Source organism: Halichoerus grypus, chromosome 15, assembly GCF_964656455.1.
Source record: "Halichoerus grypus chromosome 15, mHalGry1.hap1.1, whole genome shotgun sequence".
In the NCBI taxonomy this organism is placed as follows: domain Eukaryota; kingdom Metazoa; phylum Chordata; class Mammalia; order Carnivora; family Phocidae; genus Halichoerus; species Halichoerus grypus.
Genome location: NC_135726.1, coordinates 52,843,763 through 52,860,500, shown reverse-complemented (window position 1 = coordinate 52,860,500; position 16,738 = coordinate 52,843,763). Strand labels below are relative to the sequence as shown.

General features: G+C 47.6%; 1 protein-coding gene and 1 long non-coding RNA gene across 2 annotated transcripts in view; both read left to right on the top strand.

The window, feature by feature from the left end:
• The window catches only part of ZNF541 (zinc finger protein 541), a 32,869-nt gene extending 20,448 nt beyond the window's left edge, over positions 1 to 12,421 (top strand). Inside the window, exons 9-15 of the mRNA XM_036114082.2 lie at positions 26 to 168; positions 594 to 697; positions 2,100 to 2,175; positions 2,755 to 2,843; positions 11,598 to 11,738; positions 11,902 to 12,083; positions 12,197 to 12,421. Of these exons, the coding sequence (XP_035969975.1) occupies positions 26 to 168; positions 594 to 697; positions 2,100 to 2,175; positions 2,755 to 2,843; positions 11,598 to 11,738; positions 11,902 to 12,083; positions 12,197 to 12,365 (904 nt within the window). The 3' untranslated portion in view covers positions 12,366 to 12,421. The remainder of the gene's footprint in view (positions 1 to 25; positions 169 to 593; positions 698 to 2,099; positions 2,176 to 2,754; positions 2,844 to 11,597; positions 11,739 to 11,901; positions 12,084 to 12,196) is intronic.
• LOC144380225 (uncharacterized) overlaps positions 1 to 16,738 on the top strand; it is a 168,511-nt gene that overhangs the window by 77,246 nt on the left and 74,527 nt on the right. The window lies entirely within an intron of this gene.

The following is a 16,738-nucleotide window of genomic DNA, read 5'->3' as shown; positions in this document are numbered from 1 at the left end:
GTCTGTGTGTGTGGCCTCATTTCAGACACATCAACATAGGAAGCCGGTTCCAGGCCGAGATCCCAGAGCTCCAGGAGAGATCGCTGGCTGGAGGTGATGAGCACATAGCTTCTCTGGTCTGGAAGCCATGGGGAGATGTGACGACCAACCAAGAAACGCAGGACAGAGGTGGCTGAGACTTTGGGGCCAAATTCCCGAGGGCCCTGCCGCCACCCCCCCACCCCACCCCCCGCCATGTCTGAGGACTTCTCCTGCCAGTTCTCCCCTCGGCTAAGAAGCAGTACCCTGGGGTGAGGGGGTGGGGAAGGCTCGCCCTTGGTGCTGTGTGGCTTCTCTTGAGCTGCACTCCCCTGCCCCCAGCTGCCTTCTCACGCAAGCCGGGCCAGGCTGTTCAGAGCAAGTGCCAGGAGCAGGGTTTGCGCCCTTCCGCCGTGTCTCTCCCTTCTCTCATCCCGCTTTCAGCTGAGACGTGAGGAGGCCGGTGACAAGGAGCCCCCTCTCAGTGCTGTCAGGGAAGTCTCCTCCCTGGAGCTCGCTGACTCCTCGTGTCTCCTCTCTCCCCCTGTGCTGGGACGGCTCGCCGCCGGAAACAGTGACTGAGCTCTGCAACGTGGCCTGCTCCAGCGTGATGCCGGGAGGGGGCACCAACCTGGAGCTCGCGCTGCACTGCCTGCACGAAGCCCAGGGCAACGTTCAGGTGAAGTGGAGGCAGGGTTAGGGCCAGGGGCCGTCTGCGGAAGCCCCCTCCTCTCCTGGGGCCGGGACGGCAGGTGCATGCCGTGTGCGGTCTGCTTGGGGGTTTGCGGCTCCCGAAAAGTGAAGGCGGGCCACTGTCCTTCGACCCGGTGGCTTTGGGATTGGTGTGGTCCTTGTGAGCCGCAGCTGTGGGCTCAGTGAGTCAGCTGTCTGGGTGGTGCAACAACAACTCCCGGGGTCCTCGGAGACATCTAGGGGGCACTGGGCAGTCAGCGCCCCGGAGACCCATCATCTTGGGTCCTGTGCTAATTGGGTTTACTTATTGAGCTTTTTCTCTTCGATTAAAAACCCATGTACGGGGCACCTGGGTGGCTCAGTTGGTTAAGCGACTGCCTTTGGCTCAGGTCATGATCCTGGAGTCCCGGGATCGAGTCCCGCATCGGGCTCCCTGCTCGGCAGGGGGTCTGCTTCTCCCTCTGACCCTCCCCCCTCTCATGCTCTCTATCTCTTATTGTCTCTCTCAAATAAATAAATAAAAATCTTTAAAAAAAATAAAAATAAAAACCCGTGTATGAAAACCTCTGATGCAATAGAATGGCCTCTGCATCCTCCAAGGACCCTCTTCACAGTCTTGAGTAGTGGGAGAGGAAAAGTCCCATCACCTGAGGTTGGTCCCCAAGAATCAGTGCCACGGTCATGCTTTTTCTTGAGCCGAGAGGCAGCGGCCGGCACGTAGTACGTGCTCAGCAGAGTGATCAACACATCTTTATGGGGTTCGACTGAGTGCTTGGTAATGTGGCGCTGGGGCCAGGGCCGGCTTGGGGGCTCCAACCTTGGTTTCATGCTCTGCTGCTGCCATCTTGAAATTCTTAATAAGTTTTGAACAAGGGCCCACGTTTTCATTTTGTGCTGGGTCCCACAGATCCCCTGGTGGGACCTGACTGTGGTTCCTCAGGGGAGCAGGACAAAATCCCCTCTTTGTGGGCTTACATTCTAGAAGAGTCAAAACAGGAAGTACGTTTTAGAAGATTGCTGGATAGTGGTTAGTGCTATGAAGGAAATAAAGGAGGGCAGTGGGCAAGGGCAGTCCTATTCCAAATGCTGGTCCTTGATGGTAAGGAGTGTGCCCCAGAATAAATCCACACACTGTCTCCTGCGTCAGGAGCACCTTGCCGTGAGAAACCTCCGTCAGCTGCACTCAGCAGTCTGCTTAGTGGTGTGGTCCGCGGGGCCACAGGTGGTTTACAGGCGGTGGCTGGTCCGTGGACCAACCACACACCGGGTAGTAGGGCTAGGGAAGGCCTTAGGGAGAGCTAGAAGTGTCTTTGGAAGGAAGGAAGGAATGGAGGAAGACTCTTCATTCCCTCCCTGTGTAAAGTAGCCCACAACTCCTCTTGTTCCAGATTGCCCTGGAGACCCTCTTACTCCGAGGACCCCAGAAGCCGCAGACTCACCCGCTGGCCGACTACCGCTACGCAGGTGACTGGGCGAGGCTGTGGGTGTGGTTTTTGCCAGGCAAGACCTTGTGAACAGTCAGTCCGAACAGCAAACTTTGCCTGTGCCTTTTGGGAGTTCTCTTGGGGTCTTCATCTGTCTTTCCAGAAAGGCCTCTCCTCTCCCAGGGGGGTGGGGGTGGGGTGGGGGACTCTGTGGCATGTTTTCTTCTAGTTGCGTCCTACCATCCCCTTCCCGGTGGTTCCCTCGTGGGCTGTGCCCAACCTGGAAGGGGATGCCCCTGGCCAGGGAGAGGCGTAGGCAGGCTGAGCTTCAGCAGTGGGGCGCGCCAGCCCTGGAGTCAGGCAGTCTGGGGCCCTCCCCCAGCCTCAGCAAGTCTCTCAACCAGTGCAAGCCGTGGCTGCCTCCGTAAAGTGCAGATCCTAACGGGCCCTACCTGCTAAGGTTTTTGTCAGGATTGTAGGAGATAAAGGAAGTAAGGGGCTTAGCAGAATGTTTGACACATAACTGTGCTTAGTGATGGCAGCTTTAAAAGGAGGGTGGTTTGCACGTCAGCCCTGTCCTCCCCTCCCCGCCCCCCGTGCTTGGCTCTTTCTCTAATAGGTTCAGACATCTGGACCCCCATGGAGAAGAGGCTTTTTAAGAAGGCATTCTGTGCCCACAAGAAGGACTTCTACTTGATACACAAGACGGTAAGGTGAATGTGGGTGCGCTGGTGTAGACAGGGCCTCGCCTCACACAGCTGAGCCGAACTAGAGCAGAAGGGCCTGTCGGGGGTGACGCTCTGCTTGTCTCAGAAACGGTTCATAATTTTAAAACGCCATTGTTGTGAACACCTCCAGACAGCCCAGAAATGCGTCAAGGCTCAGTGCTCAAATAAATGAACGCTCCCATCTTCAACTTGGGAAATGCTCCGGTAAAGGCCTCCTTCTGGTGGCTAACGTCGGCCTGTTTGCTCGTGCGCCTCAGCTTTGCGCTCCCCGTGCACATCTCACACGCATACGTGCACGTGCTTATGAAAGGCTGAGATCCTACTACACTGGATATCCTGCTGGGTTTTTTGTTCTTTTGTTAATCTGATGTACACAAAACCACACGTAATCAAAGTGTAACATTTGATGTTTTTGTGTATTTATACACCTACAAGGCCATTCACACGGTCAAGATCACAAACACATCTGTCACCCCCACACGTTTCCCCCTGCCCCTCGGTCCTCTTTCCTGCCACCTCTGTCCCTAGTCCACTCCTTGTCTCCTTTCTGTCACTGTAAATTAGTTTGCGTTTTCCAGAGTTTTCTATGAATGGAATCGTCATACGACATGTGCTCTGCTTACACCTAGCATCAGTGAGATCCATCCGTGTTGTTGAGTACCAGTCGTTCACCCCTTTTCATTGCCGGGGAATGTTTCATTGTGTGGGTGTACCACCATCTATTTAATCTTTCACCTGTTGCCATCTGGGTGGTTTCCAGATATCAGCAATTACAGATACAGCTGCCGTGAACACTCATTCACATACAGGGCTCTCAAGGACCAGCACTGTTTTTCTTCGGGGTAAATACCTAGCCAGGGGAATGAGTACATCATATGGTGAGTGTCATGTTTCACTTTGAAGAAACCGCCAAATGGTTATCCAAGGCGGTCGTAGCACTTCACGTGCCCACGGGCAGTGCTCGCAAGAGTTCCCGGTGCTGCGCGCCCTTCCCAGCACGCCCCACGGTCAGGCTTCTTTTTGCCATTCTGATGAGCGCACAGCGTTCTCTCACTGCGCTTCCCGAAAGACAAACGATGTTGAGCATCTTTCCACCTGCTTGTTCGCTTTCGCTGTGCCTCGTGGTAAGGTGTCTGCTCCCAATTCTTTGCCTATGTTTTTTGGGGGGGTGTTTGTGTTTTTATTAAACTGTGGGGGTTCTTTATTCGTTCCGAACACAAGCTCTTCATCCAGATACCTGCTTTGCAGATATTTGTTCCCGGTCTCTGACTTCACAGTTTCGGTTCAACAGTGTCTTTTGAGGAAAAATTTTAGACTTTGAGTAAGCTCAATTTACTAATTTTTCTCTTATGGATCATGCTTCTGGTGGCATCTCTAAGAAACCTTTGCCTACCGAAAGTCATCAAGATTTTCCCCTATGTTTTCTTCTAGAAGTGTTATGGTTTTTAGTTTTAGGTTTAGATTTATGACCTGTTCTGGATTGATATGCAAGGTATGGATTGGAGTTCATTTTTTGCATATGAATATTTAATCGTTCCAATACCTTTTGTTGAAGAAACTACGTTTTCTCCACTCAACGGTCTTTGTGCCTCAGCCAAATATCAGTTGGCCATATACGTATGTGTGTATTTCTGGGCTATCCATTTTGTTCAGTTGATCTATTTGTCTATTTTTTTTTTTAAGATTTTATTTATTTATTTGACAGAGACACAGCGAGAGAGGGAACACAAGCAGGGGAGTAGGGGAGGGAGAACCAGGCTTCCCGCAGAGCAGGGAGCCCATTGTGGGACTTGATCCCAGGACCCTGGGACCATGACCTGAGCCGAAGGCAGACGCTTAACGACTGAGCCACCCAGGCACCCCTTGTTGGTCTACTATTAAGCTGTTAGCATGCTCTTTATTACTGTTGATTTATATAATAAGTCATGATATCAGAAAACGTTAGTTCTTCAACTCTGGGTTACTCTTTTTCAAAGTGTTTTCTGTCCTAGGTCCTTTGCATTTCCATGTGAATTCTAGAATTAGCTTGTCAATTTCTTTAAAAAAACTTTGACAGGATCTTGTTTGGTACATTGACTCTCTAGGTCAATTGCAGAGAATTGATACCTTAATAGTATCTGGTCTTCTGACCAGTGAACGAAGTATATTTATTTACTTAAGTCTTTAATTTCCCTCCATGGTGTTTTGAGGAAAGTTTTAGTGTAGAGGTGTTGCACGTCTGACCTCCAGCTTATTCCTAAGTAGTTCTACTTTTTCTGCTGTTATGGAAGGTTCTTTTTAATTCTGATTTCAATGGCTTCTTGTGAAATACATAGAAATAAGATTGAAATAATACTGATCTTGTGTTCTACAGTCTTGCTAAGCTCATTTATTAGTTTTTATAGCTTTTTTAAAAGCAGATTCTGTTGGGTTCTCTACATAGGCCATCATATCATCTGCAGATAAAGACAGTTTCATTTCTTCCTTTCCAGTCTGGATGCCTTTGATTTTTTCTTGCCTCACTGCTCTGTAGAACCTCCAGTACCTTGTTAGTAGAAGTGGTGAGAGTGGACCTTCTGGACTTGTTCATGATCTTAGAGGGAAACCAGCCCCTATTTTCCCTTAAGTATGACATTAGCTGTGGGGTCTTTGTAGATGTTGCTGATCAGGTTGAAGAAATTCCTCTTATTCCCAGTTTGCTGAGAGTTTGTATCGGTAAAGGATATGGGGTTGTATTGATAGTGCTTTTTCTGCATCTGTTGAGATGCTCATATGGTTATTCTTTTTTATTTTAGTATGGCCAATTATATTGATTTTTGATTGTTAAATCAACCTCACATTTCTGGGATGAGCTCCACTTGGTCCCGAAGTCTTGTCCTTTGTATATATATATTGTTGGATTCTATTTATTAACACTTGGTTTAGAAGTTTTCATCTGTGTTTGTGAGGGATATTAGTCTGGAGCTTTCTTTCCTTGTAATATCTTTGTCTGGCTTTCATATCAGGGTAATGCTGACCTTATTGAATGAGCTGGGAAGTATTCCCTCCTCTTCAATTTTTGGAAGAAGTTGTTTAGAATCAGCTTTATTTATTACTCAAATATTTGGTGGTGAAGCCACCTCGGCCTGGAGTTTTCTTTGTGGGAAGGTTTTGAAGTGCAGATTCAGGTTATTTCATAGATGTAGGGCAATTCACGTTATCATGTCTTCTTGGTGGTTTTTCTTTCGAGAAATTTGTTCGTTTCTTCTAAGTTGTCTGATATATTAGCTAAAATTGTTCATAATAGTCTCATATTGTGCTTTTTATATTCATTGACTATAGGGATGTCACCTCTCTCATTCTTGATATCAGTAACTGGTCTTTTTTTTTTTCTTGACCAGTCTGGCTAGAGATTTATCAATTTTACTGATTTTCTCAAAAAAACCAGCTTTGGCTTGTTGATTTTTTTTTTCTATTTGATTTCTGCTCTGCTGTTTATTATTTCTTTTTTTTTTTTTTAAGATTTTATTTTATTTATTTGATAGAGAGATGGAGAGCAGGAACACAAGCAGGGGGAGTGGGAGAGGGAGAAGCAGGCTTCCCACGGAGCAGGGAGCCCGATGCGGGGCTCGATCCCAGGACCTTGGGATAATGACCTGAGCCGAAGGCAGACACTTAACGACTGAGCCACCCAGGCACCCCTGCTGTTTATTATTTCATTTCTTCTGCTTGCTTTGAGTTTAATTTGTTCTCCTTTTTCTAGCTTCTGAAGGTAGAGACTGAGATCATTGAAATGAAACCTTTCTTCTTCCCTAATATAGGTATTTAGTGCTACAAATTTTCCTCAAAGTACTGCTTTGATACATACGTTGGGTTTTCATTTTTATTGAGTTCAAAATACATTTTCACTTCCCTTTTGATTTCTTTTTTGACCTATGAGTTGTTTAGAAGTGTGTTATTTAGTCTCCAGATATTTTAGGATTTTCCAGAGTTCTTCTGTTACTGACTTTTAATTTAATGTCACTGTGGTCAGAGAAATACTTCATATGACTCAAATCCTTTTAAATTTTTTGATCATTGATTATGGCCGAGAATATGGTCTACATCTTAGTAGATGTCCTGAGTACACTTGAAGAAGCTGTATTCTGCTGCTATTGGCTGGAGCTCTAGAAATATCAGTTCAAGATGGTTGATAATGTGTTTTGGGTCTTCCATCCCTTTACCGTTTCCTTGTCCTAGCAATTATTGGGAATGGGTTATTAAAATATTTGGCTGTAACTATGGATCTATTTTTCCCTGTAGTTTTTTTTTTTTTAGATATTTTATTTATTTATTAGAGAGAGAGCACATGAGAGGAGGGAGGGTCAGAGGGAGAAGCAGACTCCCCACCGAGCAGGGAGCCCGATGCGGGACTCGATCCAGGTACTCCAGGATCATGACCTGAGCCGAAGGCAGTCGCTTAACCAACTGAGCCACCCAGGCACCCCTTCCCTGTAGTTCTATCAGGTTTTGCTTCGTGTATTTTGAAGCTCTGACTTAGGTGCATGAACATTTAGGATTCTTATGTCTTGATTAATTGACCTTTTTATCATAATGAAATGATTTCCTTTATGCCTGGTATTATTCTTTGCTATGAAATCTATTTTTCTGCTATTATATAGCCAACTACTCCAACTTTCTTATAATGGGTGTTTGTATGGTATAACCTCTTACTTTTAACCTATTCGTGTTTTTATATTTAAAGTATATTTTTATAAGTAGCATGTATTAGATGGTGCTTTTTTATTTGTTGTAATCGAAGTATAATTAACATAGAGTGTTATTAGTTTCAGGTGCACAATATAATAATTCAGCACTTCTGAGCTCATCAAAAGAAATGTGCTATTGATCCCCATCACCTATTTCCCCCTCCCCCCACTCACCTCCCATCTGAGAACCACCAGCTTGTTCTCTGTGTTTAAGAATCTGTCTTAACTGTCTTTTTTCTTTTTTTGTTTCTTAAATTCCACACGAGTGAGATCATATGGTATTTGTCTTTCTCTGACTTATTTCACTTGGCGTTATACTCTCCAGATCCATCCATGTTGTCACAAATGGCAAGATTTCATTCCTTTTTATAGTTGAGTAATATTCTGTTACATGCTTTTTAAAAAAATATCCAGCCTTTTAATTAGGGTGTTTAGACCATTCACATTTAACGTGATTATTGAGATGGTTATGTTTAAGTCCATCACCTTGCTGTGTGTATTCTGTTTGACTCATCTGTTCTTTGTTTCTCCTTTTTGCAATTTTTCTGCCTTCTTTTGGATTAATGTAGTAAATTTTAGGATTCCATTTTATCTCCTTTGTTGGCTTATTGGCTATAACTCTTTTATTATTTTGGTGGTTGCTTTAGGGTTTATACTATGCATCATTAACTTATCACTGTTGAACCTTCAAGTGATTTGATAGCACTTCATGTGCAGAATGAAAACCACAGAGTAGCAGGCTTCCATCTCTCCTCCTGGCCTTTATACTGTGATTGTTACACCTTTTATATATGTTACGAACCCCTCAATACCTTGTTACTGTTTTTGTTTGAACAGCCAACTATGTTTAGAGAGATTTAAAATACAAAGTCTTGGGGCGCCTGGGTGGCTCAGTCGTTAAGTGTCTGCCTTCGGCTCAGGTCATGATCCCAGGGTCCTGGGATCGAGCCCCACATCAGGCTTCCTGCTCAGCGGGAAGCCTGCTTCTCCCTCTCCCGCTCCCCCTGCTTGTGTTCCCTCTCTCGCTGTGTCTCTCTCTGTCAAATAAATAAAATCTTTAAAAATAAGGGGGCGCCTGGGTGGCTCAGTCATTAAGCATCTGCCTTCGGCTCGGGTCATGATCCCAGTGTCCTGGGATCAAGCCCCGCATCAGGCTCTCTGCTCCACAGGAAGCCTGCTTCTCCCTCTCCCACTCCCCCTGCTTGTGTTCCCTCTCTGGCTGTCTTTCTGTCAAATAAATAAAACCTTTAAAAATAAAAATAAATAAATAAGTAAATAAATAAATAAAGTAAAATACAAAGTCTTATATTTTTACACACATAGTTAGCATTTTTACTGCGCTTGCATCCCTTTGTACACATCCATGTTTTCATCTGGCATCATTTTCCAGAAAGAAATAGATGCGAATCCTTTACCACTTCTTGTGGTTCAGGTTTGCTAGTCATGGATTTTTTCCAGCTTCTGTGTATTGAAAAAAGTCTTTATTTTGCCTCCATTTTTGAAAGCTATCTTTGCTAGATATGGAATTCTAGTTTGACAGGTTTTTTTTTTTTTTTAATTCTTGAAGTCATTTAAAGATGTTGCTCTATTTTCTTCTTGATTTTGTTGTTTCCACCAAGAAATCTACAGATTTCCTTGTCTCTGTTCCTCTGTATAAAACATGTATTTTGTTTGTTTGTTTGTGTGGTGGCTGTTTATATGAATTTCTCTTCATCCCTGGTTTTGAGCAGTTTTATTATGATGTGCTTCAGTATGGTTTTCTTCATTTTTTTTCTTGTGGTTGGGGTTGGTTGAGCTTCTTAGACCTGTGGGTTTGTAGTTTTCATTAAATTTGGGGAAATTTGGCCTTCTTTCTTCAGATATTTGTGTCCCTCCCTTCTCCTTCGAGGACTCCACCGACGTGTGTGTGTGTGTGTGTGTGTGTGTGTGTGTGTGGCTTCCTGCACTTGCCCCATGGCTCACTCATGCTCTTTTTCATTTTTCCCATCTGTTTTCCTCTGTGTGTTTCATTTCAGATGGTTTCTATTGCTGTATCTTCAAGTTCAGTCATCTTTCTTCCTGCAGTGCCAAGTCTGCCATTAATCCCATGCCGTGCAGTTTTCCTCTCGGACATTATGGTTTTTGTCCCTAAGAGTTTTCTTTGGGTCTCTTTCATATCTTCCATGTCGTTACTTAAATTTTTGATCAAATATTATGCAGACATAATAAATTTAATGTCCTTCCCTGCTAATTCTAACATCTGCAAGTATTCTGACTTGATTTTGACAGGTTGATTTTTCTCCTCATTATATGTCATATTTTCCTGCTTCTTCGCATGCCTGGTGATTTTTCACTGGATTCCAGGCATTGTGAATTTTAGCTTGTTGGGTGCTGGATATTTTTGCATCTTATAAATATTCTTGACCTTTGTTCTGGCACAGTTACTTGAAAACAACTTGTTCCTTTTGGGTATTGCTTTAGGTTTTTTAAGGCGGTACCAGAACAGCTTTTTGTCTAGGGCTAATTATTTCTCATTTCTGAGGTGAAACCCTTCTCATTACTCTACCAGTGGCCCATGAATTAGGTTTTCCACCCCCAGCTGGTGGGGACAGGCACCGTTCCTGGCCCCTGAGAGCCGCAGGCGCCTTTCCCTCTGATCCTTTCAGATGGATCTTTACTTAGCATTGGCTTGTCTCTTCACACCCACTTCACTGAATCCTTGAGGGGAACTCTGTCCAGATCTCTGGCATTTTTCTCCGTGCTGCTGTCTGCTCTGCTGTCCTCTGTCCTGTGGACTCTTGCCACCTTGGTCTCCCCAGGCACTAGGCTCCTCTCAGCTAAGGAGTCTGCTGGTCCCTCCCCCTGGGCCGTGGTCTGGAAACTCTCCCAAGGTGGTAGTGTATTTTCTACCTCTCAGAAAGATGTTTTTTGACTGATGCCTAGGGTTTTACCAACCACTGTTTCCTATATTTTGCCTGTGTCTTTTCATTGTTTGGGATGGGAGGGAGATCTAGCTCCTGCTATTGCTCCGTCTTGTTTGGAAGCAGAAGTTCAACTTTTTGGCTTTTTTTTTTTTTTTAACTTAGTGCTATTTCCTAGATGGGCAGGGGATGTACTATTTTGACTCTTAGTTTGTGACGACACACAAAGCTGAAAAAATTCACACAGAGAAGGTCTTTTCTGAAGTGAGCTCCAGATACTAAATGGCCAATTGAATTTACCTGAGAAATGTTCCTTCTGGAGCAATTAATAAACTTTTCCATCCTGTTTTGTTTTTACAGATTTTATTGTTAACGGAATCACTTCTTAGTGGAGGGAGGAGCAAACGGTGGGGTCTAAATGGCCAGGATCAAATTGTGCCCTCAGAACCTCTTCCTCCTCTCATGGGCCACTTCCCTACGGACTTCAGGGCCCTGCCTCACTGTTGCAAAGGCTGTGTGGCCCCCACTGCCTCAGGGCATTCTGCTTTCATGAGTCCCAGTTGGCAGACACGTGGCTCCTAGGCATGATGGCGCCATGAGCATCCTTGTAACATGCCTCCCAGTGCACCTTCCCATAGGGCAGGATCTCTGGGATGGACCTGCCCCCTGGGGTGTGCAGGGCTTAGCCAGTGTCGGCCGTGGGGGCTTCACCCTGAACCCCTCGTCACCTGTGAGGACTTTGCGATTCTCTGCCCCTTGCAGTGAAGGGGCACGCCAGGCCGACGCAGAGAGACATTCAGGAAGGCTTTCAAAAAGTGACTGGCCCCATGGGGAGGGGATTTTTTTTTTTAAAGATTTTTATTTATTTATTTGAGAGAGAGAGAATGAGAGAGAGTGAATACATGAGAGGGGGGAGGGTCAGAGGGAGAAGCAGACTCCCTGCTGAGCAGGGAGCCCGATGCGGGACTCGATCCAGGGACTCCAGGATCATGACCTGAGCCGAAGGCAGTCACTTAACCAACTGAGCCACCCAGGCGCCCATGGGGAGGGGATTTTAGGGCATCATGGCGACACTTGAGGCTGCTTGTGAGGTGTTGCCCATAGCCGCCTTCTGTTTTCCTTCACTAGATTCAGACAAAGACTGTAGCCCAGTGTGTTGAGTATTATTACATCTGGAAAAAAATGATCAAGTTTGACTGTGGCCGAGCCCCAGGACTGGAAAAGAGGGTCAAGAGAGAGCCAGATGAGGCAGACAGGACAGAAGCAAAGGTAGAAGGTCCGGGGGAAGGTGGGGCTGGAGTTCGGCGCAGATCGGGATGGCACTGCCCATCCAAGTCAGGGAAGGGGGAAGGGCTTCCCTGCCCAGCCTAGAGGCTCCCTGAGAAGGGTGGAGGGTTGGCACCCTTCCATCGTCGTTTCTGTCCCTCTGCAGGTCATTTGCAGCCCTCGGGAGAGACCCAGCCACCGTCCCACTCCTGAGTTCAAGATAAAGACCAAGAGTTACAGGAGGGAGTCCATTCTCAACTCCAGCCCAAATGCCGGCCCCAAGCGGACCCCTGAGCCACCGGGGAGTGTGGAGGGCCAGGGTGTCTTTCCCTGCAGAGAGTGTGAGAGGTATCATTCCTGTCCCTGGATGTGCCCACACCACCTCCCCTCGGCCCCCCTGGCGGCCCTTGGGCGACCTGCCTTCGCCCTGCTCTGACTTGTGTCCTTTGGTGACTTCTCAGGGTGTTCGACAAAATCAAGAGTCGAAATGCCCACATGAAGCGCCACCGGCTTCAGGACCATGTGGAGCCCATCGTCAGGGTAAAGTGGCCTGTGAAGCCCTTCCAGCTGAAGGAGGAAGAAGAGGAGGAGGAGGAGATAGGGGCTGACATCGGCCCCCTGCAGTGGTGATTGGGGTGGGGTGGGGGGAACTGGGGCAAGGCAGCCAGTCTGGATGGGGGCCTCCAGCCTCGTCACCTTTCCCCTCGGCCTCTCCAGCGGGTTTGGGGTACCCCTCTGCCTCCTCCCCACCCTTACATTCCCTCACTTGCCAGCCTGGTGTGGAAACATGGTGGGCATTCGGCCATAAATAGGCAGGAGAAGCCCCCAGTCGTCAGACCGCTGTTGGCTGGTGCCAGAGGCTCCAGTCTCCGTAGGTTTTAATTAGTCTCTCCCCTTCTTTCAGTTCCACTTCTCCTAGAGCAGGGAGGCTTGGGCGGGGGGGATGAGGTAGATCTGGCTAGCGCTAAAATCTTCGCCTCAGTTTTGGGGTTTGGTTACATTTGTTAGATAAGGCCAAGACGTAGAGAATCAGTGGGAAGATACCTTCAGATCTCCAACATGTTGGGGCCCCCTCACCAGGGGAGTCTCTCTGCATTCCAGATTCAGTCCCTAGTCTTGCAATGACTTGTACATTGTTAGGTTTTTTTTGTACGTGTCGACTTGTAAATCTTATTAAATTGGGTTCTTGAGCAGCTGTCTTCTGGCTTCCCCGGCCTGTTGATCTGACAAAGGCTTTTGAGCCCTGCTACTTGCTGGAGCCACAGAGATGAGTAAGCTGAGTCCCGGCCCCGGAGGACAGGAGCCGGGGGCCTCGTACACTTACCCAGCCAGCATTTAGTAAGCACCTACCATAGAGCATAAGCCCAACTGACGGCCCCCAGTCTGTGCAATGGGGCTACAGTGAGGCAGGAGGAAAAAGGCCCCTCTCCCTGTGGGGCTTCCATTGTCGGAGTGAGAGAGTCGCGGTGATGAATGAGTGAAAAGGTGATTTGAGATACTGATTGTGGGGATGCTCGCGGCCACGGGAGCAGGGGAGGCAGCACAGGCGGCAGGGGTCGGGACGCGTGGTGGCTCCCGTGGCTCAGCTGTGAGGTCAGGCGCACCCACAGGGGCCAGCTTCAGCCTGTTGGCTGCCGCAGCAGCAAAAATCACCTCTTCCTATGCCAACACCCAGACCTTCGGAGGCTGCGGGGAAGAGAACCCGTCCCTCCCTCTTGTCCCCTTGGAAGAGCCAGGAGAGCTTGTAGCAGCCCCTAGCAGGACGTCCCTCCTGTCCCACTGGCAGAACCCATGCTCTTTCTCCACTGATCCCCGACAGCTGGAAGGAAAACGGCCACGGTTTTCCTGGACACTCAGGCTGTGTCTCCAGGAACCGGGGGAAACCAGTGTGATCCCTCAAGTTTGTTGCCACTGGCTCAAAACTGGAATTCTGTTTGCCAGGAAAAGAAGAGGACGCGGAGAGGGCTACCGGGCAGGGAGACGGTGTGTCCACCACAGGGTGACATAAAGAAAATAAAGCGGGAGGCCAAGTCCTGGGCAGTGTCCGGGGCATGGCACACAGTGGCCGGCCAGGGAAGGCCACACCGAGGAGGCTGCTGGGGCCAAGGTCTGGATGGCTAGTGAGGGTGGTCCAAGAGCCTCCACCTGCTCTGTGGAGCTTGTAGGAGGCAAGATGGCAAACACAGTAGGCATGGTGGTAAGAAGGTGAGACGGTGGCCTGGGCTGAGGAGGGACAGAAACTCGGGGAGTAGGGAAGCATCTTAGGGGTAGACTCAGCCTTGCTGGTGGGTCCCCTCCCAGGGAGAGGCGGTAAGGGAAAGGACAGGTCAGGGCCGGCATGACAGCTTTGGGGCTCGGCACCTGAGTAGATGTCAGTAAATCAGATGGGGAAGAGCGGGGATACCTCAGAAGACTGATAGCCTCGAGGTGCGATTGTGTCTGTCATAGTGGGTGCTGCGTTCTGAGGGACAGTGGGGTGGGGGGGAGCAGGGCAGAGCGTGGTGTCAGGAGCCATCCCAGGGGGGCCGTGCTGCGGCTAAATAAATCTTAAAGCCGGGGCAGGAGGGGGAGCAGAGGAGCAAGTTGAGTTTGAAGGACTTAGGACCCTTGTGGTTAAGGGAAAGGGCTCAGGCTCAGGTCTCCTAGGAGCCGGAATTTACAGCCCAACTCTTCTTCTTTCTTAGTGATTTTGGGCAAGTCACTTTCCCTGTTTCAGCCTCTGTGTTCTCAGTCTGTGAAACAGGATGGGAAGTGCCTTCCCCCACATCCCAGTTCAATGAAAAGACATAAATGACCGTTTGGCAGGGTGCACCGCAGGAACAGAGCCATTGCCATTAAATGGGTCCTCCTGCTCTTGTTGTTTGGGTCCTGCCCTGAATGACAAGCTCAGCTGCTGGAAATGAAAGACCCTGACTTAATGGGCGGGTGGTATGTTAGTTCTCTAGTGCTGCATAACAAATCGTCCTGAAATTTAACAGTGTTAAACAAACTGGAGCTTTTATAAATAGCACCACTCGGCTGGACAGGGAACCAAAACTGCTTGTGGTAATCCAGACTCTCCCCACCACCCCCACCTGATCTGCAGTCAGAATACAGTGGCCACCACAAGAAGGTGGTCCAAGAGAGTCTCCGAATGTCAGAGCAAACGTTTCTTGTGAATTACTCCCCCTCAGCTAAGCCCCATCCTCACCCCCAAATAACAGCTTTTTCTCACCCAGTGGTCCCTGGGTTATCTGCATCTGAATCATCTGGGAGTCCTGTAAGAAAATGTATATTCCTGTATCCTGCCACCGACTTCCATAATTGGAATCGTTGGGGGTAGGGCCCTGCAACTTGAATTTTTTATTTTATTTTATTTTATTTTTTTTAAAAGATTTTATTTATTTATTTGAGACAGAATGAGAGAGAGAGAGAGCACATGAGAGGGGGGAGGGTCAGAGGGAGAAGCAGACTCCCTGCCGAGCAGGGAGCCCGATGTGGGACTCGATCCCGGGACTCCAGGATCATGACCTGAGCCGAAGGCAGTCGCTTAACCAACTGAGCCACCCAGGCGCCCAACTTGAATTTTTTAAAAGAAGATTTCATAGTAGAATCGTTTTTAGATTTTTCAGAAAGATTGTGAAAATGGTACTGAGAATTCCCATATACCCCACACCCGGTTCCCCCTAATATTTCTTTTTTTTTTTTTTTAAAGATTTTATTTATTTATTTGAGAGAGAGAGAATGAGAGACAGAGAGCATGAGAGGGAGGAGGGTCAGAGGGAGAAGCAGACTCCCTGCCGAGCAGGGAGCCCGATGTGGGACTCGATCCCGGGACTCCAGGATCATGACCTGAGCCGAAGGCAGTTGCTTAACCAACTGAGCCACCCAGGCGCCCCCCCCTAATATTTCTTTTAAAGATTTATTTATTTGAGAGAGAGAGAGAACTCGAGTGGGGGGAGGGACAAAGGGAGAGAGAGAACTCTTCATGAAGACTCCCTGCTGAGTGCTGAGCCCAATTGAGATCATGACCTGAGCTGAAACCAAAAGTCAAGACGCTTAACCAACTGAGCCACCCAGGCTCCCCCTATTAATATCTTAGATGAGTATGGTACATCTGTTACGATTACCAAACCAATATTGATACATTATTATTGACTAAAGTCCATACTTTATTCACATTTCCTTAGTTTTTACCTAACATTCATCTGTTTCAGGATCCCACCCAGGACACCAAATTACATTTAGTGGGCATGTCTCCATAGGCTCCTCCTGGCTGGGACTGTGTCTCCAGCTTTCCTTGTTTTTAATGATTTGACAGTGTTGAGAAGTCCTGGTTAAGTGTTGCGGAGAATATGCCTCAACTGGGGTTTGTCTGATGTTTGTGATTAGATGGGGAGAGGGTGGTGTCAAGAGCCATCCTTCACAGAAGTGACGTGCCATTCACATCACATTATTGAGAGCACTTTCTATCAATGTGATTCACCACTGTTGATGTTAACCTCAGTCACCTGGCTGAGACTTTGTCAGGTTTCTCCACTGGAAGCAGTCTCCCAGTCCCTTTCCCAATCCACACTCCGGAGGGAAGTGTCTGGGTGGTCCACACTGAGGAGTGAGGAGTTACGCTCCACCTTCTGGAGGGAGGAGTCTACATGAACTATTCAGAACTCTTCTGCATGAAGTATTTGTCTATCTTCCCCGTTTATTTGTTCAGTCATTCACTTATACCAGCAAGGGCTCAGGGATATTTTATACATTGGATTATAATCCAGTACTAGTTTATTGTGTTGCTCAAAATGTTCCAGCTTTGGCTATTGGGAGCTCTTTCAGTTGGCTCCTGTGTCTCTTTGACATACCCTACCATTTGATACAAACACACACTACACTCTCTCTCCCTCCCCCCCTCTTTTTGGCACTACGAGATTCTTCAGGCTCATCCTGTGTAATTTCCTGCCCGAGCCTCAAAGCAGCCATTTATCAAGGAGTCCTGGTTCCTTTTATTGGAGAATGGTATTAAAAACAAA